The 20520-nt window shown below is 39.0% G+C and overlaps 1 protein-coding gene across 2 annotated transcripts in view; it reads right to left on the bottom strand.

The window, feature by feature from the left end:
* Positions 1–20520, bottom strand: part of UXS1 (UDP-glucuronate decarboxylase 1) — a 59047-nt gene that overhangs the window by 13767 nt on the left and 24760 nt on the right. For both annotated transcript variants that reach the window (XM_048077909.2, XM_013190235.3), the window contains exons 6-9: positions 19969–20149; positions 12550–12654; positions 11032–11091; positions 9127–9248 (exon numbers count right to left, since the gene is read on the bottom strand). In XM_048077909.2, the coding sequence (XP_047933866.1) occupies positions 9127–9248; positions 11032–11091; positions 12550–12654; positions 19969–20149 (468 nt within the window). The remainder of the gene's footprint in view (positions 1–9126; positions 9249–11031; positions 11092–12549; positions 12655–19968; positions 20150–20520) is intronic.

The raw sequence follows: 20520 nt of genomic DNA on the forward strand, positions 1-20520 counted from the left end.
AGACACTCAGTTATTCCTTCAGATGATACACGCAACATTTCGTATTATCTTCTGGAGCTCCAAGTGATTCATAAACAAATTAATACTTAAAACAATTTTTGTGAAAGCAGTAGCATTAACGTTTTATAAATGGGAGAGTCAGAGAGGCAAAGACACATTTAATGCTTTAGATATTACTTGGTGTTGACAAATGGGAAACACCAAGTAGTAAAGGTAAAGCCCAGCATCCCTGGTATGGAGAACGCCAAGCAACATCAAGCTCTGCTTACCTGCAAGTAAGGTTTCATGAGCAAATGCTATTTATATTTGCAGGCATATCGTAATCTAACACTAACCAAGCAGATAACTTGTGCCATATGAAAAGCTACAGTCTTGCGTCTTGTTACACATCAAGCTTGCATCCACAACAGAGCCAAAAAGTAGCCTCACAACACCCACTTCACCCTGCTGAGATACTCTGGGAAGAGCAGAGCCCCTTTCCATGCAAAATGCATCCACTGGGAACATGTTCTTCACTTGCAATTAGAAAAATATGTCAAAAAATACACCTCCAGCAGCATGTTACAGAGCCATTGCCTTCACTGTATCTGAAAATATACTCTGATGGAGTTTCTTGTTCTTCTGCTTTCCCCAGCACTCAGTCTTAAAAGGAGACTGACTCCTCCAGGGAGGGATTGTATTTCACATAGGCTTTCCAGATATTGCCATTACTAACAAGTACTGAAAATGAGACACTTGGAAGCTAAAGCTAGTACTCAAGATAAAAATAACTCATTAAACAATGCTGACCAAAAAGCCTCTCTTGTACAGCACAAGCTACAGAAGCAGCCTTGTTTTCCAGTATTGGCTGGAAGCTAGTGAGGGATCTAGAAAAGGAAAACAACACATGCTGTATAGGCACTTACTCATAGTCACAGTGAATCCAGTATTTCCTCTCCCTTCTATTTATTTTTTTCCACAAAAAACTGTAATGTTGTCTCAAAAAGCTTTTCTCAGCAGCATACGGCTCTGAAAATCTCTTTTCTATGCAGCAGAACATTCATTTGTGCCTGTAAAACTGATCTGTCTTCTCAAAAAGAAACTCTTCCACAAATAGATTTTGGCATCAATACCTTAATAATTGTCCTAAATTTTCTTTTACCATTTCATGAGAATCTCCTTTCAGATCCTTTATGCATGTTCAGTACTTTTTTACCCCTTTTTGTATTAACTGCCTACAAATACTCGTGGTACTCTTACCTATGTGCTGTTACTTCGAATAGCAACATCATATTAATTACAACTGACTACCTCCCACAGTATTCCCACCACCAAAGTCAATCACTTCCCTGGAGTTCTGGCAGTAAGTCAGGTATAATTTTTTATTACTGCCTAGAGAAAGGAGAAAACTACTTTGTCCTATGTTTACTGCTCAACAAAAGAGAGCTTGAGACTAACCCCTGACACCGAGATCAAATGTGGCCAACTAGCTTCTGTCCCCACTGCTTAAGACTATGTCTTCCTCCAGCAGATTATTCAGAGAGCAAGTTCCTTGAGCAACTTAAAAAGAGCCTGAGATCAAACTAATCAAACACAGCACTGGGGGCTATCAAGACACTTCAGTTCACTCTATCACCACCATGGACACAATCACAGAGGCCATGCCTCTAAAGAAGGAAAGGGAAGACAGAAAAAAATGCAGGAAAGACTGTCTCGGCTCACAGAGATTCCTCCGCTGAATAAATGTAAAAGTGGTGGAATACATAAAACCAGGTGGGTACAAGCCAATCATACTGAAGGAACCACCCCAAACCAAACCTCAGAATATTTTACAGCCGTCAGTCAAAAAGCAGCATTAGCTATGCAGTTCCCCCCAAACACGAACAAAGTTTTCCATAGTCTTCAGCATGAGTCTTTGCCAGTTAGTTCTGGAGAACATTGCCCCAGAAAGTTTCAAGTTATCAAGAATGGTATGATAACAATTTAAAGAGACCTATTTTAGTTTTACAAGCCTTTTAAGAAAAGTTATCTCCCTGTGTTGACTGTCTCAGAAAACAGATCAATACAGAATATAACCGAAATGCCAAGAGGTTTTGTTACTGAAACATATGCTGTGGCCAAGTTCATAACAGTTTCAGGCAAACTTCTTTCACTAAAAATGTCAAACACTTTCTTCTTTGTGAAGTCTGTGGATGTATCTAAACAGCAAGCAAGAATTAGAACTCCCTGCATATAAAACTAGGGGAAGAAAAGCTGAAATTGTCTTCTCTCCATCAGACAATGAGATTCACTGACAAAAAAAAATCTGCCAGGGAAGCCTGGAAAGTTGCACGAATAACACTGTGACCTGACAGAAGTCTATACCAATATTTCAGCTAAAATTACTAAAATTGCTGCCTGCATCCCTTGTTTTATTAGCCACTTTCTTAGAGATTCATATTCTCTCTCATGTGTTTCAGAAATCATTAAATTACTCTGACTTTTTTTTCCCCAAGACCTGAACTGTAATCACAGCACAGTAACTACCAGAGAGTTCACAACGGTTCATCCAGGATGTGTTTTTTGACTTCTAAGCTACCTTATATATATACATATTTATATGTATTGCCTACCGCATAAACAAAATGAGAATTGTTCCTGGGTAACAGCAAGATTTTTGAACTGTTTTGCAAACGTATCCTGATGCTGACATCTGAATTTAATAAATGGTAAGCTCCTAGACGAGCTAGGAAGGGCAATCACAATTGTCTGACTCGAACACAACCAAGGCACACCTTCAGTATGGTTGAATATTACCATGCTTATAAATCACTTCCCAGACTAGAGAAGCTACTGCATCACTTCAAGGTCTCTTCATATCATTATTTTTTATTTCCCTGATACATTTTAGCATTTGCCTCAGCTTGCATGCCTTTTGCATGTAGTGTATATGGCCAATGTAGACACAGGCCTGTTCTAACAACATTTGGATGGGAGATATTGCCACTGGGAAGGGATGTGTACCCATTTAAGTGCATTTATTTATTTAGCATATTCCCTTCAGACAAGGATTTTAACTTTAGTATTTTACTGAACAGCATGGCTTTGGAATGTAAAGAAACAGTTAACATAAACAGTGAAATAAAATCCAGTGAATGAGAGCTTTAACACAGCTTCCAGTAAGGGTCAGAAATACCTGCAAACAAGTAACAGTACATATTCCAAACAACTTAATTTTAGTTTTCTGCTTCATGGAGAGTTCTGCAGAGCTATGTTCATGAATTAGTATGACAAGGACAGTTACAGGTAAAAGGCAATGCCTTGTCCATGGTTTCAGAGCAATAGTGACTGAATGAGGAAGATGCATCTTATAGAAAAAAAAAAGGAGGTGTACCAAATTGAAGAAAAACATCAGAAACAACACAGTTTGTATCAAAAGCTGAGTGCTTCTACGGATCTATTCTTATTCAAATGCTCACTAAACCTATTGATGTGAATAGATCTATAAAATAAATAATAATAAAAAGCTTAAAGTTTTCTTGACTTTAAAGTTCAGTTTGCACAACAGTGCAACAATAGCAGGAACAAAGGACTAAGTTCTCCATTTACCTGAAGGAAATCAGAAAATGGGACTTCTTATAGCACAGCAGGGAAGGGAAAGGAAAGGAAAAAAACCACAAACTTTGAGCACAGAGACCACAAAAAGCATTCCGACTTTTCTTAGGAAACTGCTTTGTATTTGTTTAGTCCATGGCTTTGACCTTGTCTATGGCACAAAGTTCTTTTGTAATTGTTAACAGCAAAGAGCACATACAAACAATAAGGATACTACAGCACTATTGAAGCCATTTTGTGTGAACAGGAGCAAGAAGACCAGACAATTTTTTCCTGCTTTATTTTCAAGTAATCTGGAAAAATGGTGTTGTTGCACTGACAGAAAAAATCTCCTATTGTATACATGCTGTTTGTGTAACAAAGTTCTGACAACTCAGATGGACTAATATGATTTAGAAACATATTCTAACAATGAAACTCTCCGCTTACAGAGGGGTTCCCTACTACTAATGATCCCATGAGAGGCCAGGCTGCATCTTTATGAGACTGCTTCAGCCATGACATGGTTCTTCTCCCCTTTTTCACCTCACTTCTCCTCAGTGGATGTTAACAATGGATGACCAGAAGGAATGTAAGATGGTGACATAACAAACAAACAACAAAGTCTTAGCATTATTTAATCTCTAAAGTATTAGTTTGCACTACTTGACTTCACTGGAGCATAGGAAAGTTATGATTATCTGTGGTTTCTCTTTTCCAAAGTATAAAAGCATATTTGTGAATCACTCAGTTACAATGGTTGAAAGCAGCACTGTTTCTTCTTTCAAAATGTAGTCAGTTAATAAAGAAGATAAAAGCAACCAACTAACAGTACTTCAAATTTTCAAAGGAACTGCTGCGCTTATTGAGAATATTAATACAACTGTGAGTGTGTGATCTCTCAAACTTTGCAAAGGAAAGGAATTGTGGATTTTTTTTCTTTATGAATTTCATTGACTTGGTATAGAATATCAGGACACTAGCTGTAATGATGACACCTGCACTTCAGGGGTCCCTCAGCAGTAAGAATAGCTGTAGCATTTCATGTCTTCTTTCCTACAGGCAGTGCCTGAGGTGGCTGATTGCCTGCATCACCTTATAGACTACTGCTCCAACCTTTGCGTCACTAGTACTCCTGCATGTGAAACTTCTCTGCACGGCTTCTAAAGAGGTAAAGAGATCCATGATATTATTTATCACTACAGTTTAGTTTTAGCCTAGCATACAATCACCAGTAACCATCATCTCTGGTATTAAAGGACTATTCTCTGGGCTTTTAACTGTTGACCTGATGATATGCAATGATTTGTCTTTCTGTGGCTGAGGGGCAGCCTTTCTCTCTGGCAAGCCAAATGGCCCAGGGGAACCAGCCCCAGAAAAGGGGCCCTCAGCACCCACAACCCTCCTCCTTCTACCACGAGGGCATCTTCCAGGCCGCTCCCAACACAGCCACCTGTGGCCACACGTGCATCACTCCATCACGGAGACTTGCTGAAGTCACAGTGGCCACCACTGCCCTGCCTTTGCTCCGGGTCCTATAAAACAGGACCCCTGCAGATGGCCCACCATTTGCTGAGCTTCTAGGCACTCTGACAGCCAACTTGTGTGGCAGGACGAAGAGCCGAAGCAGCAAGGCGAGCGGCAGGCCTCCTTGGTGTGAGAGGACAGCTATGCAGTCCAACGAAGCACCGAGAAGGAGTGTCGTGGGCAGAGGGAAAGTGCCTGCAGCACAACAGACAGCAGTGCTCGAGGGACCTCTCGAGGGACCTCTGGCACCCAGCCCACAGACACTTACAGATGGTACCAGTGGCACCGCAGCAACGTGGGGAACAGGCCACCCCCTCAGCCACACAGCGACAGGGGGGCCTGCGCCTTCCCAATGGCACCACGGTGGCATGGGGCAAAGACAGGAGCGGCAGGCAGAGAGCTGTGGGGAGCAGTGGTGTGCCTATCATCCAGAGTACAGTGTGGGACCCAGCCATGGCCGTAAAAGAGACGGCAACATCGAACCCATAGACGGAAATCAACCAAACAGTGGCATGGGACCTCAGTGTGGAACTGGATGACGCCCTGGTTCGGTACCCTGGCCTGAAAACATTCCGAATGGAAGGCATCCCGTGTGGGCAGTCCTGGGCAAGGACTGGCTTGTCCTTCTGCCAAACACCGTGGAGCCCATGGAGATGGATCCACCAGGAGATGTGGAGGAGGCAATGGAAGTGGATCCACCTCGGCCAGAGCAGACCTGGAACTACCCCGGCACATCTTTGCTACCTGCCATCCGAGCGCACAAACAGCGTCGCAGCAGTGCCTGGCGAGCTCCCTACTTGTCGCTCAGGCTCCATCCCAAGCATTAGCTTGGAGCCACCAAACGCCACGGACATCCTGCAGGCTTACCTGCAAGGTGTCCCGGCAATAAAGAACTCTTGACAATTTTCAGTGGTTGTGTGAGTGCTTCTTTCCCTTCCCCTCAGCCCTTGGGTGAGAGGTGGCATCCCTTCTGTGTTCAAGGAAAGGTTGGACATGATGCTTAGGGACACTGTTTAGGGGGTGACATTGGTAGTGGGGTGATGGTTGGACCAGATGATCTTGAAGGTCTTTTCCAACCTTAATGATTCTATGGCTCTATGGTTCTCTTCTGCCCTCATGCTGACAGAGCCACAAGTTCCTGTAAATCCAACTCCATTCTTCCACAAAATCATCAATTCTGCATTTTTTCTTACGCAAACTGCTAGCAAACTTCATATGGCAACATAAAAAAAATGCTGAATGCTTAAAAAAAAATCTATAATGAGTATCAAGGAAAGAAAATAGCTAGCAATAATTAGAGAATGTAGGATAAACTCCCAGAAGACATTTAAAAGAGAACTGCTTTATTCCAACATAGCTACGTGTTTTCTATCTAATTACTCAATAACTACATGGTTATTCACTATTGATTGCCTTTTCAGTTGCAATTCAATCAACAGTTTTCATTACCCCTGCATTTCACATCAAGGCTTTTTATGATTACTAAAACCAACTCATTTTGTGAATTAAAGATTAGAGAAAAAAGTGCAACTCTATATACAACAGGAAATCACCCTAGGGTTGCAATTGCAATGCACTTCCATAATTAACTGATTTCAACATCAGTTTGTGTGCGTTATCCTCTCACATTACTAAAACAAACTTTACCTCTAGTTTGCCTTTTTCTTCTTGAACCTTCACAGTCCTGATTAGAGTATTCTATAAAGTAGACCATAACCCTTGTCCACTTAAATAAGGTAATACTTAACATTTGGTTACCATGACTCAGTTCACTCTATACTCTGAGGAGGACATTTGACGGAATTCTTAATTGGAATTCTAAGTTATTCTAAGGCAATTTGAAAACTATCATCATATCTTGTAAGCTAAGTCCACTTGCTGCCACTGAAGCTTGTAAAGTTGCAGTCAATATGCAAAAAAAAAAAAAAGGATGAAACAAATGGCAGATGATTAAAATTTTCCCGCACAACTCCACAGTGAGCTGAAGTATAGCTTCAGATCTGGAGAATTTCCTACCATATGAATAGTATAAGAGATATTAAATCTAGTTCACAAAACACCCTTAATATGCTAAGCATTTTAAGTGGTACGAATTTGTATTTACACGTTTAAGCAAATGTACCAGATTACTGCCATACAGATAATGTCAGATTCTGACTAGTATTTAAGTCACAGAGTTGGAGCATTCATGAATTTTGAACTTCTAGGCAGATCCATAATTCTAATCGTATTTTTATAAAAAGTTACATGCACACTGAATGACAACAACTGAACAAAGCACAAAATTTGCACTGCAATATTATGTGCTTAAGCTTCCCCCTGGCCTCTCCCCCATCCATATTTTATCCTGAAATCCTGTATATATGATTGTTTTGTGCTAGGACACACCTACCTGACACCCCTCCCCCAAAAAAGCAGAATACTCATTTTCATAGTAGAAGTCAGACTTTTCCACTAGCAAAGGATAATATTTCCACTACTGGTAACAGTGTATCATCTAAAAAAAAAGAAAAAACTCAAAAGTATTTCAGAATATTCAGCAGGTGTGACAAGTTCGGGCAGACTCCTAATCTATAATAAAGTACATGGTATCTCTCTCAGAGCTACCCACAGGATAGAGAACTTATGTCATGAGTTTTCAATTCATGTATGTGTGCACCGCAGTTCCACTTTACAAACCCTTATAACTCTTTGTAAATCCTGAATAGAACTTTTGGGATAGTATCGTTACTAATCCTGTGGCTTTAAGATGCAAGGCCCCTGGTTTTATAAATGACCTACAGTCTTGCCCTTCTAAAAGAACATGTGTACCACAAACTCGCAGAAAATTCAGTACCCTACCGAACAAGAATTTCTCGTTAAAAACTGTTATATCCATCATTTCCAAGCCCATGAGGAACGTTTTTCTACAGTGAAATATAGAAGACATCATTCTGAACACAAGCAGTACAACCACATTGTACTTTGATTTTATATTTTAAAATGTTTAATGATTTAAAAGAGAACAAAGTAGACATGAACCTTCAGAATTTCCTTTTGTCTGGCTGAAGAGTTAAGTGAAAATTGCTACATCCTCTGTACTAAAATACCACTCTTAAATTCTTCGCTTTTAAGTTTAATTCTGTCTTCAAGGTGTGTTTTTTTTTTTTAAACAGCACTTAGAATTTTCTTAATTAAAGGCTTAGAATTCTAAAGAATATACTATGTTTGATTGATTTTTACCTTTGTATATTAAAGCTGCAAACACCATGAAACAGGGGTACGGTTTTCTTTAATGTGCCACATTTTCTAATTGAATAGTCTCCCAGAGAGCAGTAGAATAGCAATTAAATAAGATTCACACGCATGTAAAGAATCAATGCTGGGTTAGTTAGTTAGTTAGGAGTTTCTACTTGTTGATTATGAAACCTAGGGAAATTGCCATGTGTCATTTCAAAAATATATTTTAAACTTCATTTTAATCCTCGTGTTACTGTATTTGGCTGAAAAAATGTCTTACATAACTGAGTATTCATACCTTTCATTAAGGGCTATATTAATACCTATCTATTTTTAAGGCATTTCTAAAGCAATTTAGAATATATTGCTCTTATATGTGTACCCATTAAAGAACTTCCTAATTTTTACACATATATTCTGATTTCAATTATGCTCACTAAACGTCCCACGTTTATCAGTAACTGCCCTATTCAGCAAAGCATTTCAGCACAAGACCAACTTAGAGCAACTCTTATCTGGCTCCCAAATTAGTAAGGTCATCTTAGTTTAATCTGTCTAAAAACTATTATACTGAGAGACATAATAAGTCTATCAAGAAGACTAAAGCACATTTTCTTGAAGAACACTGTTCATCTGAAATAACAGAATATGGGAACAATAAAACTTCTGCATTAAAGAAAAAACAGATTTTGTAGCCACAGGATGAACATTCCTACTCAAGACATTTTCTTTTGCTCTCCTACCCCTAAATATATATACTGCAGTTTTGCCATACATGTGGTCTTCATTATTACAGAAAATCCACAAAATGTGATACAAATTTAATACCTGCTTCATGTATGCATAGCACATGGTCTCTGCAACGCGCTTTCCTTCATCATAGCAGGCTCTTGGACCTATTGGATTCACATGGCCCCAGTAATCCTCATTTTGAGGGTGAACTTCAGGATCTATGGAGGAAAAAAAAACCTTAAATGATCTTCTATCAGAAAGGTGATTATATATAATGAATCTTCTGGTGGATCACTGATGTTAGATAGTAACAGATTCTCTCTGAACTATACATTAAAAAATATTAAGTTTCAACATAACTCATTAAAAGCATATTCACTAGAACCATGAAAAATGACAATTATAGAACATGCAAGACTCTAGTAAGGTAACCAAGCATAAGCAAACAACAGCCCTGTGCTTTCCGATAGAAGAATGAGAACAGAGGGTTAAATTTAACTCTTCTGTGCAAAGATTACCCACCTCAGAGGCACAAATAAGACCCTAAAGAATTCCATGAAAACATTATAGGTTATACAGAGAGAATTTTTTACTGTATTTGCAAATAAATAAAGCAAAGCGACTTCAAGTTTTATAAAATAAGAGAAAACACAGGAAAAAAAAAAATGGCAAGACGGAGAAATATTGCATTTCCTAAAGAAAGAGTAGGGTGATATATCACAGTGTACATGCTATGTTTCTTCTGATTTATCCTAAGCACTTTTTTACTAGTCATCACTGGCCACAATCAGGCTAGACAATCCTCTAATTAGATCCAGTGTAGGAGTCAATTACAAAAAAACAAACAACCAAACAAGAGTGCCCTGGGAGGCTCCCAGCGTGTCTGCCTGTAGGCTCTATATATTTGAAACAATACACTCACTTTGTTCCATTTCCCCACTTTGCTATCTATACTGACTTACCCTTTTTACTGGGTTTGAAGTTTGCATGCATTACTACTGAACTTTCAAGTGCTGGAGGCCATTTTGTCAAAAAGAAAACTCAAACAATGATGGTCAGTTCTGATTCTCTTCAGTTCTGATCTCTTGCTTGGGTGTGTGCTTTGATTCTTCTTGACTGAAGTTATTCCACCAAAAGTGTACAGCTTGAGGTATGTTCTTTGTTCTTCTGCTCTTTTTCCCCCCAAAATCTGCACTGCATCTTTGCATCTTGTTACAGAGATGAGTACTTTTTGTTTGCTTGGTTATTTTTTAAAGCCACAACTACTAATGTTGAGCAGGTGCCTGTGCTTGTGTATCTCCCATTACCCTTGCAACACTGCTATTAGCCATTAAGCAGGAGTTCACAACAGCAGGAAGTTTCTCTTTTAGGCATATAGTCTGTTGTATGGTGCAAGAAATTATCAAAGATTTTTGTTGCATCCAACTAGCAGTTCTATCCGTAATTCTCTCACTACTTTACTTCTTAGTGATAGGAAGAGGAAGAAGAAGAGATATGATACCATTGCTGAATATTAAATTTTAAGAAACACTGCAAGAGCATGCATGCACAATCATTGTTTTCTCAGATTGGAGTTTATGCCCTTGTCTTTTGCACTAGGGCTACTGCTGAACCATAAGAATACAATTTGTAAGTACACTGGGAAAAGAAATGCAGGTTTGCTACTCAAATGATCTTTCTTCACAAGTTTTTATTATGGCATCTGGATCTTAATTAGGGTTCAACACTAAAAAATTCCCCTACAAGCCCCTTTGAAAAAGAGCCATAAACAAAGACATACGAAAATTGCAAACAGCAGTCCAAGCCTTCCTCCACTGCTCTTACTAGAGATATTTAAAGCAAGTACTCATGCCCACATTTTAAACTGATAACTTAATCTGATAAAGAATTCAAGCTAAGACAGTGATAAATATCTATCATTCATCAAAAGATCTGTAAGCACCCTTCAGTATTTGTATCTCAAGAGCTCTGATTTTTTATTTATTTTTTAATCTTTCTTACCTCCATACACCTCTGATGTAGAGGCCAGTAGCAGCCGTGCTCCAACACGTTTGGCTAATCCTAGATTTTGGGAAACAGAGAAAGAAGAACATAATTTGAGCAAGTACGGGAATCTTTCAGTCATGTTAACTGCTTTATTGTGATCCCAATTTGCATTGTTTTTAAAGAGAATTCACTTTCTCTCACTAGATAAATCTAGCTGTAAATCACATCTGCAGCTTCCAATCTCAAGCTAGGAGACCTGAGAAACAGTAAAACATCCACATGTGATGCGTTCAGTTCTGGTTAACTAAATGTTACACCAAGATAAGATCCAAGAACTTAGTATATCACACCTAAATAAAGGCCAAGGAAGCATAAACCATTCCAAATATGAAATCGGAATCTAGAAATAACATACTGTACCATGATTAATGAAATCAAAAGTTAGGCTACATAAAGAAACTTATACAGAATAACATGTTATAGAACAAAAACTATCAGTTTCCCTCTATTTTTATTTTTTAATAATTACTGCTCCATTAAAGAGCCTGGGTGATCTTACCCAGCTATTCAGATTACTCTGCCTTCCATTTCAATGCCCTTATGGCCTTCAAGTTGGCATGGCCAATCAAAGGTATCTTTCAGCTATGTTATACAACTGTCCAATAGCACATAGCACCTAAATCATTTAATTATCTTAATTGTACCCACTAGCATATCAAATGTGAGATGGGCTAGGGCCCAGCAGTCTTTTTCTCGCTCAGGATCACTGACAGCCATTTCAAGTTGCAACACGTGCCAAATAGACTAAAGATGGGAGGAAAAAGTAGCAAAGGCTTGATGCCTTCTTTTTACAGGCCCATTCCCAGCATCAAAACCAACAGAGAAAGCTGAAAATTTTGCCTTGCAATTATCTAGTATGAAGCTAGATATTAAATGTCCTTTCAGTATTTGCTAGCCAAGGAGTGAGTGCACAAGAGGGAGAAGTGCTCTTAAGTTTGGGGTTTACAGACCAAGTGCAGTTCCACCTACTTCAACCTTTGCTGTGGTGGAAAGGCCCAGTCACTCATGGCAAATGTGGGATTGTTCTGCAGTCACCAAGGTGAGAAGTGCAGTAACTGGCATAACTTCACTATAAAAATCCCATGCTCTTAACTGCACTTTCTGTAATTATGGCACAGGTGTTACTCCATAGCCAAGTTACAGGCATGAAGTTCTGTTGCTTTGTTAGCTGAGCTTGCTTGTTGTCAGGGTTTATAGAATCACAGAATATCCCGAGTTGGAAGGGACCCATAAAGATCATTGAGTCCAACTCCTGGCACCACACAGGTCTACCCAAAAATTCAGACCATGAATTCATTGGTAGATACATTTAAAGGAAAAGCACAAGTCTTCAAAGAGGGGAAAAATATGTTTTCTCAAAGAAGCAAATTTTTACCATGTTTGACTCGTGTTTCATCCTCCCCTTAATACTGATGTACAGGTTATATTAATGTAACAATGTTAAGTAAGAAGAAAAAAAAGATTTCCACTTACCCAGCATGTTTAATGTCCCAATAGTGTTGGTCTTTAATGTCTTTATAGGATTGTACATGTAATTGGGAGGAGAAGCAGGAGATGCTAGATGATAGATCTGGTCCACTACAGAAAGCCAGAGAGGGGAGAAAAGAAAACATTATTATTTTTCCGTGTGATATATTAAATGAGAAAGCATTAGAGTTGAGATACAAGTACTTCTTTCTGCATTTCCTTACATTGGAACTCAGCATCTCATATGTTGCTACCTACATACAACGTGTTTGCAAACCTGTTGTACCACATCAAGACTTAATTTTTAGTAAAACAATAACTAACATATAATGCATATCAACACCGTTGACACAAAAACCAGAAGTTTGTTGAGATTTTTCACTTGTACAAATTTTAGCAGTGAGTACTTCAGTAACATTTAAAAGCTGCAAAAGTGAATGCATTATTTTTTTATTCTTAAGTTTTTAAGTGGCTACCAACTTCAGAATAATTTTTTTCACATGGAATCCCAAACAAAGATGGCAGAAACATTTTTTAATACTATGAGGAAATTCTGGGGAAAAATAAACTTTTTTGTAAGCCACCTGTCAGTGAAATATCATCGGAATTAGTATCACATTTGTATTTTAATAGTAACAGTGAGGGATATGCCAAGATATGGGCATTTAATTTTTTCCATTTTCCACTATCCACTGCATTTGTTCCAGAGGTGTTCTATGCTGTACTACGGATAACATAGGATTTTAGATTACATTACATTTAGATTACATTAGTATGTGATTAACATAGATAATTATGGAAGTCTTAGGCAAATCTCCTAAACCTGAGACCAGCTTCACCACACCAGGCTGCAAATTCCACTGCTGAAAATAAGAACACAAGGTTGGAGATATTACAGGGGTGAGAGGTCAATTATAATAAAAACTGGACTCGTTCATATGAACAGTACCCAATATTCAACAAACCTCAGTCAGCAAGCTTTTCATAACACAGCTAATGTAAATATAAAAGTATCTTTGTCTTCTATGTAACATGAATCACAGTTAGTTAGATCTACTTAAGAGAGAGAACATGGATAAGCAAATGCCAACACTATGATCAAGTGAGAGATAGTGATGCTTAAGAAAGAAAAATAAGTCCCCTACCAAGGTCATCCAAGAAAAGTAGTCAAGAAGTGAAGTAAGAATTAGAACGGAGGATGGAAAAAAGGTAAATAATTCCTTTTGTGTTACAAAAGGAAAGGTTTGGTTTTTTTTGTTTAAAGAGGAGCCAGCAGTAAAGCACTCATTTTTTTCAAGCTGGTACCACAAAATATAATCAGTTCTTATAGAATTGTAGAATGGTTCGGGTTGGAAGGGACCTTAAAGATCATCTAACTCCAACCCCCAAATATGTTTATGTTGCCATGTTTTTTTTGGTCTACAGATTTTAATATCTACAGGTGATCAGCTGCCTACAGGACTGCAAAACAGACCAGAGAACTAGAAGGATGGTATTTTGGCAAATGTAGTCACAATGGTGAGGACTTATTCTCACCTTAAGAAGCGGAGAAAAATACAACTTCATGTAGCAGAGCTATTTGCTCTCCTGTCAATAAAAAAATATTTCCATGCACTAGCAAATACAGTGCAGTACCAAAAGAGAACTTTCCACAGCATGCAGCCTCCAGCAGCAACAAGAATAATAACCAAAGGTGGCCTGACAGAGCAAGTGCTGGGGGGCAGCGAGCTCCCACTTCAGGCTTGATCCAAAGTCCTACCCGCACTGCTAATGCTACTGACGTTTTTAGGATGCTGTCTGCCACATGCAGTGCTCCCTGAATACAAACAAACTCCATGAATGTCTCGAGTCACGTCTCAGAATGTGAGCATCCCTTCCTTGCAGCACAGTACCATCACAATACCAAAGAAGTGTAGACTGAAAGCTTATGAAAGAAACACCCAGAGAAGCCGTTCACTGCTGCTCTCAGCGGTACGCACATTGCTTCCAACGAGGTGGCTCAGAGAAATGAAACCAAGTGACAACTAAAGCTACCACAAGACTTGACCTCTCACCTGAGTTTGATGCTATTTCTCTCCACCTTATTCCTTCACAACCCTTTCTAAATCTTTTCAGCAGGCTTTGGTGAAATTGTTGTGGAGGGAAAATGTCACTTCAAAAGCATGGAAGTCCCATAACTTACTGCCCAGCCCTATTCTGTCAAAGGAGAATCAAATACTTTCCTGCCTCCATACCTATAAATGCTTTACAACATCCAACTGTGTGACTACAAAGCCTTGAGATGACTTTGCAATTAAACCGCAGTGCGATTAATTGAAAATGACTGGGTGAAAGAACATGCAAAGCTTTAAGTAAATGGGTATGGACCAAAAAAGAATAAAAACAAACAAAACAAAAAAAACCACAAACAACAACAACAAAAAAACAGTTAAGTTCTGCAAGATTTTTGTAACTCACATCAGGTGCTAGAACTCTGTCAGCAACTGTGAACACAGCAGCAAGAAGTATTTTGGCAAGCACTTTACCAGACAAGTGATAAAATAAAGAAACATTGACCAGGAAAGGCTTAAACTGGAGAAGGTATGTTTACAAGGTCTGAGTTAGCTTGAGTTACTTTGTGACACCTGAAGTCTAAAGGGCAAGTTTCGAATTTCTAAAGACCAGATTCTTTTCAAGCAAAGCAAGACATTGCAAAATAGAAATGCCTTAGTTACAGGTGTGTCAACTGAATAAAAGCTTCACAAAACAGAAATCTGTTGTGAACAGGAACTTCACTTACTCCAATTAAAGTCTTTAGAAACTTAATCTGTTTCAGTTCAACTATATGCTTGAATTTGTGACAATTTTTAATTTTCATTGATTTTAATATTTATATAACATACATTTGGGAAGACAGTATTGGATTTAGCCTCAAAGTGTCATTTTTTTGCCTTGCCTCTTCAGGGCGAGGCAGAATATGTTGGTGGTCACTAAACAGACGACAGCGTCGGAGACGGTGCAGGAATGACAACCCCAGCCAGTACAAAATATTCTGTAGCAAAAGCATGTTGGTGGCACTGGTTCAATAATGTGGTCTAAGATCAGAGCCCCACAGAATCATTTTGCATCCGATGCCTGTACAGTAAATCCATGGCTCTAACCAGTCTGATTCATTGTTAACATTAAGAAAACGAGTTTGTATTTCCAGCCATTTATAGTTAGCTGTAGGAAGTTGTTTGTATGCTTGTTTTAAGGCTTCCAAAGGCTGCCGAGGAAGCAGGAAGAAGAAAAGCCAGTGGGAGAAGGATATGGGCTATGCATTTCTGTCTGATGTTTTCTTATTCAGCTCCTATAGCTACTGTGTACAATGTGTGTGCACCTAAAGGCAGCTGATAATCAGACCTCAATCATGAGGATGGAAATACCAATTGCTTTTAGATGCCCAGTTTGTGGTAGGACTAGTATTTTTTAACTTCACATTGAAATCAGCTGCCTCTGCCCCATTTATGCAAGTAAAATGATATTTTCACAGCAGAAATACATACTTCAGAGGACGAGTGAAATCATTTAAAAATTTAAATCTTTTTTTTCTGCAGACATACAGTCAACCCTAGTGCAAAGATGAGTATAAACAAGACAGCACTAATGCTCAAGTCCCTGTGTAAATTAATTAAGTACATTATTTCTGTCCTATATACATTTAATCTAAAATTTCATTGGATAGTTTTTAATGCAATTCTGTTACCAAGAAGTGTATAGATCACAGTAATACCAGCTCATACATTCATTCTCTTCTGTTCTCCAACTAACAGCTATGTCTCTTTACACTAAAGTTTACAGGAACATGATCCACAGTGCTCTCAAGTAAACATCTTGTAAAGCCTGTAATATTAAGGAATATAAAGAATAAGAGGTAAAAAGATTAAACAAAGGTGGATTTCTATACTTTTTTTTTTCAATATAACAGAAAAGATTCCTTTCTTTATATGTAACCCTTTAGAAAAGACAGTTGTCATCCTGGACTAAAAAAAAAAAACATTAGTGGATTAAACCTTTTAAACCTTGACGTAACAGTTAGGTTGAAAAGAAAATCTCTTTAAAAATCCCACATACTTCATGAACGCACAACTCAAGTACAATAAAAAGAAGTGTTCACAAAACTATTACGCAAAGCTTTACAACTTTTCACATTTTGTTTTTGATTATTTCCTGCCTTTCAAGATTCTTAAACTACTTTCATTACAGAATTCAGCACCTTTGCTTTTCTCCTTGAAAAGGTCAAGTGAAAACTACATGGTCCTTGTGAGTTCTCTGCAGACACCTTCCCCAAACACTACAGCAACAAAAATTCTACTGGAGGAAGACAAAGTCATTCAGCACTACAGTTAACAATAGTTATCACAGGGCTAAGAAATGAAACATGTATCTTGGTGGTTTACCCCTCTGTCTGGCCAGCCCAGATCAAGATCCAAGAATGCTGAGTGCCACCTCATGTGTCATGGATCAAAGATAATTACTTACAGATGCTACGTAAGCATCACTATGAAGCTAAATAATTCATCAAGATATTTAATGAAAGCTACACATTTTGAAACTAAATTCACTTTCCATATCAACAGCACAGACATTATTCTTTCTAGATGAGAAATGAGGTCACCTTCCAAAACAAAGTACCGATTACTTTCTCTGGAATTCAAGTGTTAAACATCCGTATATGAACTTTTTCAAACAGGACAGCGTATAAATAGGAATTCTTCAGCTGAAAACCTTCAAGACTTCCCACTCATTCTAATTTCTATTTCCAAGTGAAAAGGACTACCAGGGACTAAAATAAGAGGTATTTATCCATATGTCAGAATAAAAAGAGACAACTTTTTAATCTGTTACAATAACTATTCCTCACTACCTCAACTTGTTTTTTTCCCCTCCTTTCTTATGCTTGACACCAAACCCTGCACTGTTTTTAAACTTGAACAACAATTTATCAAGTTGCTATACTGAGTTGCTATACTAAGTGGAGTCCCCCAGGGCTCGGTACTGGGGCCGGTCCTCTTTAATATCTTTATTGATGATCTGGATGAGGGCGTCCAGTGCACCCTCAGTAAGTTTGCAGATGACACCAAGCTAAGTGCGTGTGTCGATCTGCTCGAGGGCAGGAAGGCTCTGCAGGAGGATCTGGATAGGCTGGAGCGATGGGCTGAGGTCAACTGCATGAAGTTCAACAAGGCCAAGTGCCGGGTCCTGCACCTGGGCTGCAACAACCCCAAGCAGAGCTACAGGCTGGGAGATGAGTGGCTGGAAAGCTGCCTGGCCGAGAAGGACCTGGGAGTATTGGTGGATAGTCGGCTGAATATGAGCCAGCAGTGTGCTCAGGTGGCCAAGAAGGCCAACGGCATCCTGGCCTGTATAAGAAGCAGTGTGGCCAGCAGGTCGAGGGAAGTGATTGTGCCCCTGTACTCGGCTCTGGTGAGGCCGCACCTCGAGTACTGTGTTCAGTTTTGGGCCCCTCGCTACAGGAAGGACATGGACGTGCTCGAGCGAGTCCAGAGAAGGGCGACCAAGCTGGTGAGGGGTCTGGAGAACAAGTCTTACGAGGAGCGGCTGAGGGAGCTGGGCTTGTTCAGCCTGGAGAAGAGGAGGCTCAGGGGCGACCTCATCGCTCTCTACAGTTACCTGAAAGGAGGCTGTAGAGAGGTGGGGGTTGGTCTATTCTCCCACGTGCCTAGTGACAGGACGAGGGGGAATGGGCTAAAGTTGCGACAGGGGAGTTTTAGGTTGGATGTTAGGAAGTACTTCTTTACCGAAAGGGTTATTAAGCATTGGAACGGGCTGCCCAGGGAGGTGGTGGAGTCACCATCCCTGGAGGTCTTTAAAAGACGTTTAGATGTAGAGCTTAGGGATATGGTTTAGTGGAGTACTTAGTGTTAGGTCGGAGGTTGGACTCGATGATCTTGAGGTCTCTTCCAACCTAGAGAAATCTGTGAATCTGTGAATCTGTGAATCTATACTGATATATTGAAGTTAATTTTATCTTATTTTTTAGCCAATTTTATTTTGGTATTTAGCCACATGAGGTTTAATTTATGTTGTTGGAGGATGAGAAGAAATTCAATAAACTGCCTACTGAATAACGTTATAACATGTTATCACTGTAACATGAAGAATTAATGCGTCTTTATTACACAAAGAACGGGACATGCAGCAAAAGGATCTCAGAATTCACATTCATTAGTGCCCCGTAACTGAGCATCTGATAACCGATAGTTATCTGAAAAGTTCTTGAGTGTAATCAGTTAGAAAGAAGGTAACAGAGGAATTAGGAAAGCCCATCTGGCTGAGGTATAAACTACAGCGCCTGGAGCCAATTAATATCCTAGTTCCATTATCCCACCAGTGGAAACAAAAGTTTGAAATAAAGTAACAGACAGTAACTGAACCAATGCATTATCAGAACAGAGAAGGAACACCTTTGCAGAATTGTTTCAGTAGTGTTGTCAGGAATTCATCACTAGCAACAGTACAAGAGATGCAATTACTAGAGGTTTCTCCTGTGAAATTTGACCCATTAAACTGCAGCATAAGTAATAAATGGGGAAAAAAATAGCCCCAGATCCATTGTTTTAACGAATGAAACAATTACATTGCTACAGAAAGGAAGGGAGAAAAAATCACCAGAAATCCAGCAGAATTACAGTAACTTTTTCATTGACTCACTATACACTGACATATTCCCAAAGAAAAGACTACAAATGCATATATTTTAAATACAGCTGTGTTAACGTCATCTTACAGTTTGGCATAATAGTTTGAGGCTCACAGCAAGTTTAGATGTTGAGTTACTTCTACATCTTTGTCTCTTCATTTTTTGTTGAAAACTGCAGGAATTAATGCTGTCATTTTCCTATTCCACAAGCTGTGGAATGCTCTTACCTAAACTAGGAGCACTATTTTCCATAGAAGAAACGTAAGGCAACTAATAAAAGCAAGTCGACTTGCTCTGTGAAAGAGCTTATGTTCCTCTCAACTGACCATTCACAGCTGCAGATGTATGCAGTCTGCAGTAACTACACACTCGTGAATTAAGTTTCTCAGCTCAGGAGACACAGAACCCAGATTCTGCGTAAGCATGTGCATGCACACAGGGACATGGGGCAATGGGTGGGACAGACAGACTGACCTTTTGGCATCCTGTCTTCTCACAAAATCAGTCACATGAAGGAAATATTGAAAACTTCCTCCTCCCATCTAATCAGAAAGGAAGAACTGATTTCACAGACAAGTGTTCTTAACCTCTCACCCCACACTAGTCACAGAAATCAGGCTAATAATAAAGTACACAGGTAACAGATCAATTCAGAAGTCAGTGCCCAAAGTTAATTTCTTTACAGATATGCTGATCAGTGTAAAGCACATCCAAGAACAAATACCAAGGTAGAAACTACTCACCTTCAATGTACAGGGGCTCAACGACATCATGATTTATCAGTTCGAAGTTCTCATGACCAATCCAGTGCTCCACATTTCTTTTCCTGCCCGTAAAGAAGTTGTCCACAACTGTAACCTCATGGCCATCCATCATTAGTTTGTCAGTAAGATGAGAACCCACAAACCCTGCTCCTCCAGTTATCTGCGTTAGGACAGTTGGTATAAATTTCTTTTTCTTTTTACAGAAACACCAGACAAAGTCTACAGCATGAAAACAAAAGAACAGTAGCTTTCAGATCCTTACTTACTCCAGGGGAAACATCTCCATTTCCATGTTCAATTTTTTTTTTAACCCAATATTTAGGGCATCTAGAATTTCAAGAGATGCTTGACATGCTTCATCACTGTCAGCCTACAAGTTCAGCTAACTATTCATATCAACAAAATCACTTTTTTTCGGATTAGAATCTTTCCTTTTTTTTCCTTCAAAATGGATTGTGCCCTTTTTATGTGAGAGAGAGATCTAAAAAGACCCAAAAAGGTAAGAGAATTCTTCACTATTCCCATTTCTGA

The sequence above is a fragment of the Anser cygnoides genome, chromosome 1, assembly GCF_040182565.1.
Source record: "Anser cygnoides isolate HZ-2024a breed goose chromosome 1, Taihu_goose_T2T_genome, whole genome shotgun sequence".
Taxonomy (NCBI): domain Eukaryota; kingdom Metazoa; phylum Chordata; class Aves; order Anseriformes; family Anatidae; genus Anser; species Anser cygnoides.